The 16,299-nt window shown below is 40.5% G+C and overlaps 1 protein-coding gene across 3 annotated transcripts in view; it reads left to right on the top strand.

The window, feature by feature from the left end:
• The window catches only part of FAM3A (FAM3 metabolism regulating signaling molecule A), a 146,015-nt gene extending 130,388 nt beyond the window's left edge, over positions 1–15,627 (top strand). For all 3 annotated transcript variants that reach the window (XM_089692943.1, XM_089692941.1, XM_089692942.1), the window contains 3 exons: positions 3,742–3,826; positions 11,754–11,880; positions 13,566–15,627. In XM_089692943.1, coding sequence (XP_089549069.1) covers positions 3,742–3,826; positions 11,754–11,880; positions 13,566–13,664 — 311 coding nt within the window. In that variant the 3' untranslated portion in view covers positions 13,665–15,627. The remainder of the gene's footprint in view (positions 1–3,741; positions 3,827–11,753; positions 11,881–13,565) is intronic.
• The last annotated feature ends 672 nt before the right edge of the window (positions 15,628–16,299 follow it).

Here is a 16,299-nt window from a genome sequence, read left to right as displayed (position 1 = left end):
TTCCGTAAAGCCTCTTATATGATAGAACAAGATCTATCCCTGATCGACCTTCGGGCTTTACCTTGGGGTTACAGCCAAGACAATCGGCATTTTTACGGTCTGTCCCCATTGACTGTGGCTGTACAGAGGCTGTGGTATAAATGGGGCGTCATTGCTCTCTTATCCTCTGACCCCTCTCCTTTATCACTCCTATTTGACAACCCTGCTCTCTCTCCAGGGTTTGGCTCTTCGGCTATCGGTCCCTTTTATATATGCCTTCTGGCCTGTAGCTTGAGAATTTATTTGCCCCCAGTCGGGTCTCCCACTTCTTCAGGGTGGATCTAAGGATTGGTTGACCACTTTAGACCTTTCTTCATTTTGCAAATATTTATATTATTCCTCCTTCACCCATCGCCCACTCTTTGAGTGGTTGTGTTCCCTCTCTGACCCACCGAGACATGTCTTAGCTTCCCTCTATAAAGTGTTACACAATGCACTTCATTCTGAGCTCCCTCCCTATACCAAGCCATGGTCTCGAGACCTAGGTAAAGACATTTCAGCAGCGGACTGGTCCACGTTGTTCCACTTCACTCACAAATCATCCATTTCTTGCTATTCCCAGGAGAAAAACTTTAAAGCAAGCTTCTTTCTTGCTGGTATAGGGACCACCTTTCCCTGCACACAATTTTTCCCTCTACATCCAATCTTTGCTGGCGTTGTACTAAAGCTGTTGGTACGCAGCTCCATATTTGGTGGGATTGTGACCAAATACAAGCATTCTGGCTACAGGTTTTTGCAGTGTATAACAGGGTCTATGGTGAGTCCTTGGCCCCTGCGCCAGAGATTGCTCTACTCTCTATATTGCCAGGCTCATTGACACAGCAAAAGAAAAGCCTATTGCACTTTTTTCTTTCTGCGGCTCGTCAATTGATAAAAACGGAAAACGACCCCCCCCCCAAATCTCTTCAGTTGTGGGTGTCCATGCTCAATGATATCATGCGTATGGAGGAAATGCTGGTGTTTGCCAATGATACCTATGATAAACACAAGTTACTGTGGTTGGTCTGGCTCCATTTCTCCTCCTCTTCGACTCTTCGTGAGATGTGTTCCCCTGACTGATTTGTGCTTGCTCCCCTGATTCCATTTTTTCCGGGGGGTCCACCAGTTTGACCCCGCGGCTCACATCAGATGTGGCTGGTGGGGTTGCCCCAAGGGGATCCTGGAAGAGGACAGCCTCGGTCCTGCTTTTTGCCATCTCCCGATCCCACTCTCTTCTTGTCTTTCTTTATCTCTCCAACTGACCTCTCCTTTTTTCTCTTCTATTTCCTTCCCCCCCCCCCCCCTTTTTTTTTTACTTTTGTTCTTGTTTTGTTTTGTTTTCGTTTGGATTCTGATTCATATTCTAGTTTTATACGGAACTGGCTCATTTTGTCTCTTACATCTCATCGTGGATGCCCTCCTCGACACAATATTTATTCATATCTCCGTAGTACATGCCATTATGTTATTGATCCTTACATTTTTTTTTTTTTTTTATGGAACTATTTTCACCTTTTCACATGAATCATTGTTACATTTGTGTGATGGCTTTTCTTATGTATGTACACTTGTACCTGTTTTCATTTTTCCTCCATGCCACGTACTGTTAAACTGTTGAAATTGTAATAAAGACAAATTTGCCTTTAAAATTTAGTTCTGACATACTATGACAAGTATGATTACACCATTATCACTATTAAACAAGTTGTCTCTAACTTGTACAACTGTAATACACTCCTTCAAAGTTCCATCCATTGTCTGGATATTTTACAGGCTGTGGGAGTCTGTTTGTGTTTTTCTTTTGGTTGAGCTAGATTAATTTTTGTCTTTTCAACCTGACTGAAGCTAGCTATACATACACAATCAAGGTGGATGGGGGTGTCCTCCTTGCTACGCTATTGTATTCTGCCAGCAAGGGAACTCCTCCACTGTCAAAATACACAGTGCTGCAGCTGCTGATCAAGCGGCTTTCTTTTCCAACAGGTCTGTTTAGCAGAAGTCAATCAATAGATTGTTATAGTTATACTGGCTGGTATACATTTTTGGTTTGCCAGTGTCCAATCCTCTAGTAGGTGACAGTATCTCCCTGAAAGTTAAAGCTAAGGTTAAGTTATGGCTTTTTTTTTCTCCCTGGGACATTGTAGTCTGACCTCTGCAACTGCCATTGTCAAAATGTGGAGTTTTCCAACATTCTCCCTAATTTGATCATAGAATTGAGTTCTGTCAAGCAGGGACTGCTACAAACCAATTGAAATGCAGCCGGTCCCTGTTGAGACAGCTAAATTTTGATCCGTCTCTGCCCAACGTTAAATTGGTCCAGATTGTAAGTATAGATGTGCCATACCTGGCCAATCCCTGTGGAAGGTGGTAATCACTGTAGTAGGCACCACTACTACTGTGACCGCGTCTACCTTCTGGCTCCTGTGATAAACTCTTCCCTTGCTGCTTAGTGAACAATGGGCTGCTTGCTTGGCATAGAAACCATTCAGAGAACACTCTACATATTCTCAATGGTGGAGAAGGATTTGGGAGTTCTGGTAGATCACAAGCTTAATAATGGCATGCAAAGCCAAGCTGTGGTTTCTCAAGCGAACAAAATCCTCTCTTGTATTAAGAGGTATAGACTTCAGAGAGAGAGATATCATATTACCCCTGTACAAATCATTAGTAAGACCTCATCTGGAATATGCAGTTCAGTTTTGGGCACCAATTCACAAAAAGAACATTGGGGAACTTGAGAAAGTACAGAGAAGGGCAACCAAACTGATAAGAGGCATGGAGGAGCTCAGCTATGAGGAAAGATTGGAGGAACTGAATTTATTCTCTCTTGAGAAGAGGAGATTAAGGGGGGATATGATCAACATGTATAATACATCAGTGGTTCATATAGTGAAATCGGTGTAGAGCTATTCACCCTGAGGTCATCACAGAGGACAAAAGGGCACTCTTTACGTCTGGAGGAGAAGAAATTTAATCTATAACACAGAAAGGTTTCTTCACAGTGAGAGCTGTGAAAATGTGGAAAAAACTCCCTCAAGAGTTGGTTCTGGCCAGCTCAGTGGATTGCTTCAAAACAGGCCTGGATTCTTTCCTAGATGCACAGAATATAACTGGATACTAACATTTATTTATAGGTAAAGTTGATCCAGGGAATATCCGATTGCCTCTCGGGGGATCAGGAAGGAATTTTTTTCCCCTGCAGGAGCAAATTGGATCATGATTTGCTGGGTTTTTTTGCCTTCCTCTGGATCAACTGTGGGTCTAGGATTATAACTTTTTTTTTTTTTTTCTATGGTTGAACTGGATGGACTTTTGTCTTTTTTTCAGCCAAACAAACTATGTAACTATATTCTGAATTAATTCAATGATTGAACAAAGTGCATAGGCAAGGGCAGTGATATGCATTCTTACCAAGCTGCAGTAATGTGACTACGCAAGAAAAGCCATACCTAAACTTCAGCCTTTAAAGTCTTGTCCCTGTGTCCCTCAATTGACTCCAAGACTTAATTTTTTTTCGGTTAGTACAAAAATTCAATCTCTTTTAAACAAACATGAAAAGATTTGAGCTTTTTTCCTTTATTTTCCAGGAACGTGTTATCTCCTTTGATTTATCATGTTACTGTGGTGATGTCCAGTATTGTTGTACCAGGTGAAAATATTGCTAGATTTAATATCGTTCTTAATTGTTTAATAGCTTTTTTTTTTTTTTTTCTTTATCCCTAGATGTGTCTGAGCTGTTGAATTTCCTGCGGCCGATCCATGAAGGCACACTAATACTACTGGCATCTTATGATGATCCTGCTACAAAGTAAGGCGGAAAACAAGTTTCCTACTATAACAGGGTACCTGTTTTCCAGAAAATATTATGCAGAGGATGAAAGGCAAGAGAGCCACACCCCTTGTGTTACAACCCCAATCCAAAAAAGATGTTGCAATGGTGTGTAAAATCTACATAAAAACAGAATCAATGATTTGCAAATCTCATAAACCCATAGTTTATTCACAATAGAAAACATCAAATGTTTAAAATGAGAAAATGTACCATTTTAGGAAAGAAAATAAGGAAACCGTTGCAGAATTTTAGGAGAGGAATGTTGTCACATTCTTGCCTGTTATATGATTCTAACTGCTCAACAGTCCTAGGTCTTCTGTGTCGTATTTTTCTTTTCTCGATGCGCCACATATTTTCATTTGGTAAAGGTTCTGGACTGCAGGTAGGCCAGTTAAGCAACTGGACTCTTCTACTAAAAAGCCATGTTGTTGTCATAGATGCAGTATGCGATTTAGCATTGTCCTGCTGAAATATGCAAGGCATTCCATGAAAAATATATCGACTGGATGTGAGCATATGCTGCTCTAGAACCTGAATTTATATTTGTGTTGATAGTGCCTTTTCCAGATGTGCAAGCTGCCCATTTCACATGCACTAATGCACCCCTATACCATCAGAGATGCAGACTTTTGAACTAAGTGCTGATAAAAAGCCAGAAGGTTCTTCTCCTCTTTAGTCTGGAGGATGCAGAGCCCATGGTTACCAAAAATGTCAAATCTGTCTGACCACAGAACAGCTTTCCACTGTTTGCATGATAGAGCTTTACCTTGCATTTTTGGATGGAACAGCAAACTGTGTTCACTGAGTTATTTTCTGACGTATTCCTGAGCCCATACAGTGATGTCCATCACAGAGTCTTGTCTGTTTTTAATTCAGACCTGTCTGAGGACCCAAAAATCAATGGCATCCAGTAGTGCGTTTCGGCCTTGTCCCTTGCGCACAGAGATTTCTCTGGATTCTTGGACTCTCTTGATAATATGTACTGTAATTTTTGTTGCCCTGCCACAACTTTCTGATACAGTTGTGTTCAAAATAATAGCAGTTGAAAAAAGTGAATAAAGCTCAAAATCCTTCTAATAGCTTTTATTTCCATACACACAAATGCATTGGGAACACTACACATTCTATTCCAAATCAAAACATGAAGAAAAATATATCTAATTTGTGTTGTTCCTCTAAAAAAAAATTGAAGAAAAGTGAATATTAGACTGTTCAAAAAAATAGCAGTGTTTGTATTCTTTACAAACTCAAACATTCACTATATAAACTGAAAAATGTTTGAAGATTTTGCTTTCCTTTGAATCACTTAATGAATATTTAGTTGTATAAGCACTGTTTCTGAGAACTGCTGTACATCTGTGTTGCATGGAGTCAACCAACTTCTGGCACCTGTGAACAGGTATTCCAGCCCAGGATGATTGGACTACATTCCACAGTTCTTCTCTATTTCTTGGTTTTGCCTCAGAAACTGCATTTTTGATGTCACCCCACAAGTTTTCTATTGGATTAAGATCCGGGGATTGGACTGGCCACTCCATAACGTCAATCTTTTTGGTCTTGAACCAAGATGTTGCACGTTTACTGGTGTGTTTGGGGTCATTGTCTTGTTGGAACACCCATTACAAGGGCATTTCCTCTTCAGCATAAGGCAGCATGACCTCTTCAAGTATTCTGATGTATTCAAACTGATCCATGATCCCTGGTATGCGATAAATAGGCCCAACACCGTGTATGAGAAACATCCCCATATCATGATTCTTGCGCAACCATGCTTCACTGTCTTCACAGTGTACTGTGGCTTGAATTCAGTGTTTTGGGGTCGTCTGACAAACTGTCTCTGGCCACTAGACCCAAAAAGAACAATCTTACTTTCATCAGTCCACAAAATGTTGCGCCATTTCTCTTTAGGCCAGTCAATGTGTTCTTTGGCAAATTGTAACCTCTTCAGCACGTCTTTTTTTCAACAGTGGGACTTTGCAGGGGCTTCTTGCAGATAGCTTGGCTTCACATAACAGTACTCACAGGCAACTTTAGACCTTCTTTTATCTTCCTGGAGCTGATTGTTGGCTGAGTCCTTGCCATTTGGCTATTCTTCTATCCATTCGAATGGTAGTTTTTCGCTTTCTTCCACGTCTTTCAGGTTTTGGTTGCCATTTTTAAGCATTTGCGATCATTTTAGCTGAGCAGCCTATCATTTTCTTCACTTCTTTATATGTTTTCCCCTCTCCAATCAGCTTTTTAATCAAGGTACGCTGTTCTTCTGAACAATGTCTGGAATGACCCATTTTCCTCAGAATTCCTCAGAGAGAAATGCACTGTAACCAGCATGTACTACATTTGCTGCCTTCCTTCCTTAAATAAGGGCAATAATTGTCACCTGTTTTTCAAAGAATGAATAACCTCACTAATAGAACTCCACACTGCTATTATTTTGAACATGCCCCTTTCAATTAGTGATTCAATTACACAGAATCAGCAGAATGCATGTCATGACTGTTGGGTCTGTTGGATTTCTATTACTCTACTACACCTGCTAGTAAATTATTTGCCACGTAGAAATATCATTTCTACCAAAAACAGTGATTGATCAGGTTAGTGATGTCTGACTGCTATTATTTTGAACACAACTGTACATGTCACTGCCATCAATTTCAAAAGTACCTTATTCTTTTTCTTAAAATAGTATATTTTCTCAGTTTAAATATTTGATATGTTTTCTATTGTGAATAAAGTATGGGTTTATGGGATTTGCAAATCATTGCATTCTGTTTACATGTAGATTTTACACAGTGTCTTAACATTTCTGGAATTGGGGTCGTAGTTGGGAGAGAGATTGAGGTGTGTGTGCATGATAGAGATATATATATATATATATACAGTCATGGCCGAAATTGTTGGCACCCTTGATATTTTTCCTGAAAATCAAGTATTTCACACAAAAAAGGTATTGCATTAACACATGTTTTGCTATACACATGTTTATTCCCTTTGTATGTATTGGAACAAATATAAAACAGAGGCAGAAAAGCAAATATGACATAATGTCACACAAAACCCCAAAAATGGGCTGGACAAAAGTATTGGCACCCTTAACTTAATATTTGGTTGCACACCCTTTGGAAAACATAACTGAAATCAGTCGCTTCCTATAACCATCAATAAGCTTCTGACACCTCTCACCCGGAATTTTGGACCACTCTTCCTTTGCAAACAGCTCCAGGTCTCTCTTATTGGAAGGACACCTTTTCCCAACAGCAATTTTAAGATCTCTCCACAGGTGTTCAATGGGATTTAGATCTGGGCTCATTGCTGGCCACTTCAGAACTCTCCAGCGCTTCTTTGCCATCCATTTCTGAGTGCTTTTTGACGTATGTTTGGGGTCATTGTCCTGCTGGAAGACCCAGGATCTTGGACGCAAACCCAGCTTTCTGACACTGGGCCCTACAGTGCGACCCAAAATCCTTTGGTAATCCTCAGATTTCATGATGCCTTGCACACAGTCAAGGCACCCAGTGCCAGAGGCAGCAAAACAACCCCAAAACATCATTGAACCTCCACCATATTTTACCGTAGGTACTGTGTTTTGTTCTTTGTAGGCCTCATTCCGTTTTCGGTAAACAGTAGAATGATGTGCTTTACCGAAAAGCTCTATCTTGGTCTCATCTGTCCACAAGACGTTTTCCCAGAAGGCTTTTGGCTTACTCAAGTACATTTTGGCAAACTGTAGTCTTGCTTTTTTATGTCTCTGTGTCAGCAGTGGGGTCCTCCTGGGTCTCCTGCCATAGCGTTTCATTTCATTTAAATGTCGACGGATAGTTCGCGCTGACACTGATGCTCCCTGAGCCTGCAGGACAGCTTGAATGTCTTTGGAACATGTTTGGGGCTGCTTATCCACCATCCGGACTATTCTGCGTTGCAATCTTTCATCAATTTTCCTCATCCGTCCACGACCAGGGAGATTAGCTACAGTGCCATGGGTTGCAAACTTCTTGATAATGTTGCGCACTGTGGACAAAGGCAAATCTAGTTCTCTGGAGATGGACTTGTAACCTTGAGATTGTTGATATTTTGCCACAATTTTGGTTCTCAGGTCCTCAGACAGTTCTCGTCTCCTCTTTCTGTTGTCCATGCTTAGTGTGGCACAGACAGACACACAATGCAAAGGTTAAGTGAACGTCTCTCCTTTTTATCTGCTTTCAGGTGTGATTTCTATATTGCCCACACCTGTTACTTGCCCCAGGTGAGTTTACAGGAGCATCACATGCTTGTAACATTCTTATTTATCCGCAGTTGTGAAAGGGTGCCAATACTTTTGTCCAGCCCATTTTTGGAGGTTTGTGTGACATTATGTCGAATTTGCTTTCTTTCCTCCCTTTTTTTGTTTTGTCCCAATACACACAAAGGGAATAAACATGTGTATAGCAAAACATGTGTTAATGCAATACGTTTCGTGAGAAATACATGATTTCCTGGAGAAATATCAAGGGTGCCAACAATTTCGGCCATGACTGTATATATATATATATATATATATATATATATATATATATATATATACACACACACACACACACACACTATATTGCCACTGGTGTATAAAATCAAGCACCTAGGCATGCGGACTGCTTCTACAAACATTTGTGAAAGATTGGGTCGCTCTCAGGAGCTCAGTGAATTCAAGCATGGTACCGTGATAGGTTGCCACCTGTGCAACAAGTCCATCCATGAAATTTCCTTGTTACTAAATATTCCACGGTCAACTGTTAGTGGTATTATAACAAAGCAACTGGGAATAACCGCAACTGGGAATAACCACAACTGAGCCACGAAGTGGTTGGCCATGTAAAATGACAGAACAGGGTAAGCACATGCTGTGCAGTGTGTAGAAGTCGCTAACTGTCTGTAGAGTCAATAGCTTAAGACCTCCAAACTTCATGTGGCCTTTTAGATTAGCGCTGCAACAGTGCATAGAGAGCATGATGGAATGGGTTTCCGTGGCCGAGCAGCTGCATCCAAGCCTTCTATCGCCAAGTGCAATGCAAAGCATCGGATGCAGTGGTGTAAAGCACACCACCATTCTACTCTAGAGCAGTGAAGATGTGTTTTCTGGAGTGACGAATCATGCTTCTGTCTAGCAATTCAATGGACGTGTTTGGGTTTGGCGGTTGCTGGGAGAACGGTACTTGCCTGACTACATTGTTCCAAGTTTAAAGTTTGGTGTGGGGTTGTTTTTCAGGGGTTGGGCTTGGCCCCTTTGGTATTTGGGTGCAGAAGACACCTCTGTTGGCCTACAAACTAACACTTTGGTCTTGGCACCTCTCTCCTTATTACTGCTCTTGTGCTCCTGCACAAAACTGCTTTTGTTTCATTGGGTTCGATATATCCTTGGACCCCTTACTCCTATCTAGTTGGGGACACAGGTTTCCGTGCCCTTTCATGGCATCTTCATTGTGGGATCATTGGTTGAACTTCTCTGTAGAGAGTCAGTGTTGTGGATTCTTGCAATTTGCAACCCTTGGATGGTCTAATATGTACAAGCTTTGGGATGGGTAAGGCTTTGCAGGTGCCTTCTGCGATAGCTCCATGTCTCCAGCAGACAAGGCTATTTAAAGCGGAACTCAACTGTATCTGAGCACCTCAGACTAAAAAAGCCATTTAAATTGGTTGTAACAGATTTCTTTTTTTTAATAACAAGCATGTCTATACATGCCTGCTCTGTGCAATAGAATTGCACAAAGTGTCCCTGAACCCCCTCTTCTCCGGTCCCCCCACTGGTGCACCTGGCTCCTCCTCTTTGCCATGTGCCCCCAATAGGCAGCTGCTTCCCATAGGGGCACTTATGCAGGCTCACTCCTGAGCCACACTGCTACATCCATTGACACACAGTGGGACTCACACTCCCACTACCTCGTTACTAGCTTTGATTAACAGTGGGAGCCCGCTGCCTTAGCAAAACCTGTGAGACCAGGAAGTGAGGGGAAAGAAGAGCTGCAGAAGCAGAAGCTTTACCTTAATGCAAAGACTGCATTAAGGTAAAAAATATTTAGGCTATAGAACCACTTTAATTCATTTTTAATATTCAAAGCAAACTCACCCATGAATCATCTGCTCTTACTGAAGGTGGCCTTGGCTAGAAATACTATAGGGTGTTCTCAAAGTAATTTTTCAACAAAATAAAGTAAGGAGACAACCTTGAGATGTTTTTTTCGTTCATCCTCTACTTCTGGTCCTGGTTGCACCCTTGTAGGGGTGCCTGATTTGCAACTTACCACTGTCAGGCACTTTACCCATGAGTTCTCTTTCAGTTTCAGGATTGGTGTTCTTGTGGTAGTCATTCCCCACTGATGTTGATCTCTTCTATCCTAATCTTGAGCAGCAGGTTGATCTTTGATGGCTTTCTCTTGGTTATTGGAACTTTTCTTTTGTCTTTCAGGGGACTTCACCTCTTCTAGATCAGTTTCGGCCATTAGTCTTCCGTTGGACGAGAGTTGCTGATGGTACTTAGTACCCTCCTGTGGCTTTTCTCAACTCTGTTAGGCTGCTTTTGGACATGATTTGTATCTGAATTACTGTCAGATCTATTTCTTTGTGTCTATTGAGGGACCCAAGTCCCACCTCTCTTTTTGCTCTTGCCCTTGGAACTGCTTTCAACAAAACTGAGGAATGCAGTATTCAGGAGGAGTTATATGGGGGCTGGCTTACAATTTTTTGTCTGCCAGTGGCCAAATCTCTTGTAGGTGGCAGTATAACCCGATTTGTGGCTGAATTCTGATGTCCCTCAATGGACGCCAAGAAATACATTTGAAGTACAAAAATATAAATTTTTATTAAAATAAAAAATAAGCATAAGGCAGGCCATAAACAGGTTGTTATGGGCCGATAAACGAAAAGTCGGTCGGCCCTGTTGCTGATGCTGCCACCCATGTCCATGAAAAATGGCCGTTTTTCACAGATTTTCCAGCATGACGGATAAAAATAAATGAGGAGATCCGCGAAAAACGGCCGACGGGCTGGCCCCACTAACGGCGTGATTATCGGCCGATTTTTCGTGCAGACGAAAATTCGGCCGATAAACGACCCGTCTGTGGCCTGCATAGCTGGTAAGGGAATACGAGGTGCCTTTCCATAAGTAGTCCATCTATCTTTTTTAATTCAGGCACTTCACAGCTTCTTGCTATAAGGAAGGAACCTTTCTGAAGCTGCAGGTTTGTAAGCCATCTGATTTGTCTTCAAAATGAATCTGTGCCTTTTGTAATAGGTTGACTTTGATGCCTGCTGCACAAACAACTAAAAATTACTGTTTCTTTGCTCTTTAATGTTTCTGTGCCAGCATTCTTCCCTCCCACGTGACAATTCTGGGTGACCAGTCACTAAGCACCACACTGCCATCATGGGAGGGAGTCCCCTACTTTTTGGTCAGGCAGTGGACCAATGCAGTAAAGGAGTGAAGGGCTGATCAGAAACTGTTTGGTGGCCACCATTTAAATAAACTAGTTGCTTCTGCTGTTGTTGGGAGTAAAAGCCATTTCATTTTTTGAAGCTAGAATGAGAAATTGCATAGACAGATGATCAGGTAGGGGCTGCTCACTCATATTTTTTCCCTCCCGTCCTCAAACAGTGTTTTCACTCAAACAGGATAACATGTTAAGTTTTTATAAAATTTTCTTTCTGCTTTCAGGCCTATAATGTTAAACTTCAGAAGGTTTTTTTTTTCATGTTCCTACTGAAAACATTTCCCCTCACTTTCTGTCCCATGCTTATTGCTTAGCAGTGCTGCATCATGCGCTGCCAATAATAAAATCTTTCTCAGCAGTTTTAATATAGTTTAAAAAATTGATGATTGAATCAATGTGGCTGTGGTCTTGTGTCTTGACCTTTCCTGTTTTGTTTGTATTTGCCATAGAATGACAGAGGAGGCTCGGAAGATGTTTGCTGAGCTTGGAAGCTCTGTGTCCAAAGAGGTGGCATTCAGGGATAGCTGGGTTCTTCTGGGAGCCAAGGGAGTCCTGGATAAAACTCCATTTGAACAGGTACACTTCTGCATGTTGATATGTTATTTTCCCTCTATGTATTGTGTACACTGCATTGATGGAAGAGCGATATCTTGTCACGTATGATGTAAGATTGGTATGGACTGCATTTGAAGGTAAAATTATGTGAAAGTGCAGTTGGTTTAGCACCCTGTATTTAAAGAGATTCTTTCACAAATTTTGCCAATACAAGCATTGCTTTTGAGGCGAAAATGCATAAGCAGAGGTTTCTTTATTTGTAAACTGCATGTCAGAATGATCGGTCTCTAAGTGTGAGAATAAAGGCATCAGCATTTATATGGAAATCACACACTTGCCCTCTGAATCAGGCATGTTGGTGTTGACAGCTCAGCACTAATAGTTTTCACCATGGAGCTCTTCTGTCTGAAGACAGTGGGAAAACTGGTAGCTGACCTGTATTTTCCTTTGTATGGTTGTGTCCCTACCACTAAATCACCCTTATTACTTAACTCTACTTTACTTGAGCATGTAGAACTATATCCGTGGACTTACCGTCAGTGCTTGGCACTAAGACGGTTGGGCTTAATCTTGGGCTGAGGTCAAGGCATCTTGTACAGCCAAGTAGCTCCACAAGGATAAAATGACAAATACTGATGATGTATTTCTATTAAATAATACAAGGCTTTAGTAATACTTTAAGGCTTGAATTTGTGGGCCTCAGACTAGTCTCGCTGTACCGTCCAATATATATATACGGCTGTATCATGCTGCCCTGTTTTCAGATCTAGGCCTGCTGAGTTAAGAATGTTCATAATAAGAGAGCTTAGAGAGAGCTTACCTTTTTATTATATTCCTGTCAGACTGGTCAGCCAGTTAAGTGGTAAAAATAATTATTTTCAAGTGGCAGTTGATATCAAGCCAACAAATTCCCTACAGTACTTATGTATGCAAAGTTAGCTAGCAAGAAAATGTCTTGTTGCCAAGAAGAGCCAAATTGTGACAGCGAGTGCTGGGGAACCACAAGGTTGTGGATGCTCAACATGTTACATGTTACACCCTAAATATGTTGAGAAAGGTGAACTTGTCCTTTAAAATGCAGAAGTGTGAATAGAACCTTAAAGTGAATATGTGGTCAGGCTGTGAAAATTCAGGTGTATACATATTCCTCCGATAAGTAAATGTGCTTTAAAACAAGCCCTCGCTAATGTCCAGTAAAGAATAGTTTGAGGGAACATTTGTCGGTTGTTCAGCCAGTAAATAAGCTTTAAAACAAGCCTTCACTTATTTCTTTCTGCAGGCACTGTAAACCTATTTCTTATCAAAAGTCACAGCAGAAGTGCTGAAGTCATTTAAGTTGGGTCTCTCAGCTACTCAGCCTACCTTTCTCATTCTCGCAGAGATCCTGCTGAACTACTGAATCACTGGTTGAGCTGAACTACTGAATCACTGCTGGGAGAGGAGAGCAGAGGGAGCAGAGCTACTGAGAGGGCCAAGTTAAATCACTGCAGTGCCTCTTTTTGATTTTTAAGGATGATTCATTTTTAAGCCCATTTATTGGTTATTAAGAGCAACCAATAAGATTTCTCACAAATTATTCTTGTAATGGAAATCCAAACCTACACATGAGTGGATGTACATGTTGGTAGGGAGCAAATGTCTTTAGGGTTTCAGTTGTAACTAAGTAAATAACTAAGGTTTTCATGTATTGCTTTTCTTCCCAACAGTTAATAAAGAACAGTAAAAGCAGCAACAAGTACGAGGGTTGGCCTGAGGCTGTGGAGTTGGAGGGCTGTGTGCCCCAACGTACTATAGAGTCTGAATAGCAACATATAGACTAGATGGTGATGAAAAAAGTGTAACCCAAGCGGGATCTTGTGTGCACTGGCGAATTTTGGTAACAAGTTTTCTTCACATTTGTACATTGTTGGCCCATAGCTGCCTGTATAGTTTGCACAAATATCCATGCCACTTCTTTGGCTTTGTCTTCTCCATACTATTCAGAAGAGCCACAGTCTATTTTCTGGGTGAGGAATACAAAGTTCAACTTAACTTCTTTTCAGATTTTAAAGAAGCCGCTCACCAGTCAAGATTGGAGGTTGAAAGATTGTATTACCTGCAATCCAGACATTTCTGTATACATCTCAAATTTCTTCAAAGATCTTAAACAACAAATTAGGAAAGCAAAGATAAGAGATGATAAACCAGATATAAAACTCCTTATTTTAAACTTCGCTATGTTGTTCAATCAATATGTTCTGCGACTTGTATGCAGTCAAAATGTTGTTCAGTGACTTATACATGGACTATCTAGTATCTGGATTTTAGCCAGTTGTATCAGGGCTTCAAAGCAGTGAAACATTTAATTTTAGGACACATTACAGAGGTGTAGGGGTTCTGAATTTCAAGATATCCATGCTTACAATTAGCATGTAACGGAAACCCTTCCTCTACCCTGGCAATTCCAAATCGTCTTTTTTAAACAATAGATGATATTTAAATATTGACTTAATTGCCACTGATTGCAAGAGCAGGAATTAAGTTGTTACACTTTTTTTCCTTTGTGTCTCAGCAGCAGCGTTTTAGGTTCGGTGAGTCCCAGTATGCCTTCAACTTACTTGAACAGTTTAAGTATAAAGATTAAGGGATGTGGTGTGCTGACTCATTAGGTCAGCTGAAACCTTTGATAAGAATGTTTTAGGTTAGTCAAACGCTAGCAAACATCCTCTGATAAAAGTACTGCAGTTACTGGAATAATTTATTTTAATATTCGATAGGGCAAAGAAATAAGAAAAAAAATTATATGAAAAAGGCTTCTTTAACCGTATACACCTAATAAATTAAAGACCTTTGTCTGTATCCATGTGGTAAGCCAAGCTTAATTTATCAGGTGATGATTCAGAAGGAGTGGTGCTGGCCTTGTCTTATGGGATGTTTTTAGAGCAAGGTGTATGTGTTAATCTGCATATGTCTCCCATTTCCTCAAAGATATTGATCCAAAAAATGGAATATAAAGATGAGATAAATTAGCTATCTTTTTCAAGTAGATCTAAAACTCCTTCGTTAAACACAGCTATGCAATCAAATGTTGTTTAGTGATTCGTACATAGCAATTCTCTTCAGTTGGATTTTAGCCAGCTGTATCAAGGCACCATAGCAATGGGGAATTTAATGTGAGGACACGTTAAAGACGCAGGGGTCCTAATTTTCAAGACATGCATGCTTACCGGATTTGCATGCAAATAGAACTCTTCCTTTTTATCCTGGTAATTCTAAATCTTATCCCTTTTCTTAAATTAAAGTTGCTGTTCAGGTATTTTCCAAATTGCCACTGACTGAAAGAGTAGGAATTAAGTTGATGCAATTTCTCTTTAATGGATTGGCAGCAACATTGTTAGGCCAATCAAACACTCCATGATAAAAGTATGGTTATCGGCTACTGTAGTAATTTATTTTAATATTAGGGAAAAGAAAAAAAAATGCAATGGGTTTCTTTAACTCTAAGCACCTAATACTGTATAATAAACATGGTCGTCTGTCCATGTGGTAAGCCAATGTCAGCTTCATTTGTCTTATGATTCAGAGGGAGTGGTGCTGGCCTCATGTGATATGTTTAGAACAAGGTGTGTACAATAATCACAGGCCATAATGAAAAAGATAGTGACGGAGAAGGCTAGATTAAATGCCTTTTATTATTATTCATTCTTCTTCTTTTTTTTTTCTTTTTTTTTTTTTTAAAACAAAGCACCGTCACATGTACTTTCCAATAAATGAAATATTTCTTATAAATGTTGCGTTTTGTGTGTGTGGTTTTTTTTGTTTTGTTTTGTTTTTTTTATCTAAATCATTATAAATAATAGAACATTTTAATGCAGAAATCATCAATTTATTTTCTTATAGATTTTGAATATTTTTCATTAAAGTTGACTTTAAGTGGTATCTTGCTTTCCCCATGAAGCTTAATGCCCCATCACTGACCAGACAGTTATCCTGTTTCAATAGCTGTGACTTGTGTAGTCATGGAATATAATGGGGGGTTATCTGTCTCCTGTATTCACACAGTAAGCACCAGTATTGTGATAAGAGAAAACCTGATTCCTTCGCAGTAATTACTTCATACTTTTGTAGAAAAAGCACTTAGGCAATCACACAGGCAGAATATATAAAACCTAAGAAAGTCCTCCAGACTGAAGACATAGAGGTGTTATTGACATTAAAATTGTACCACATTTCGGTAACAACCCATGCAATCCATACAAAGAAACCAAAACAAATGAGTTCAAAAATTAACCAGTTGCCGAACAGCCACAGTACTTTTACTGCGGCATGTATATATACGTGATTTTGCATTTTCAGGTAGGGGGCGTGCACCCGCCCTACCCGCTCCACCGATCGTGGCCACGGGTGTCAATCACCAGGTCCCGGCCGGTGATTACCCGCTGGAGCCCGGTGATTACTGAC

This window comes from Staurois parvus, unplaced genomic scaffold, assembly GCF_062004578.1.
Source record: "Staurois parvus isolate SC_StPar_1 unplaced genomic scaffold, SC_StPar_1.0 ptg000608l, whole genome shotgun sequence".
Classification (NCBI taxonomy): domain Eukaryota; kingdom Metazoa; phylum Chordata; class Amphibia; order Anura; family Ranidae; genus Staurois; species Staurois parvus.
The sequence above is the reverse complement of the archived record's forward strand: the minus strand, read 5'-3'. Positions and strand labels throughout refer to the sequence as shown.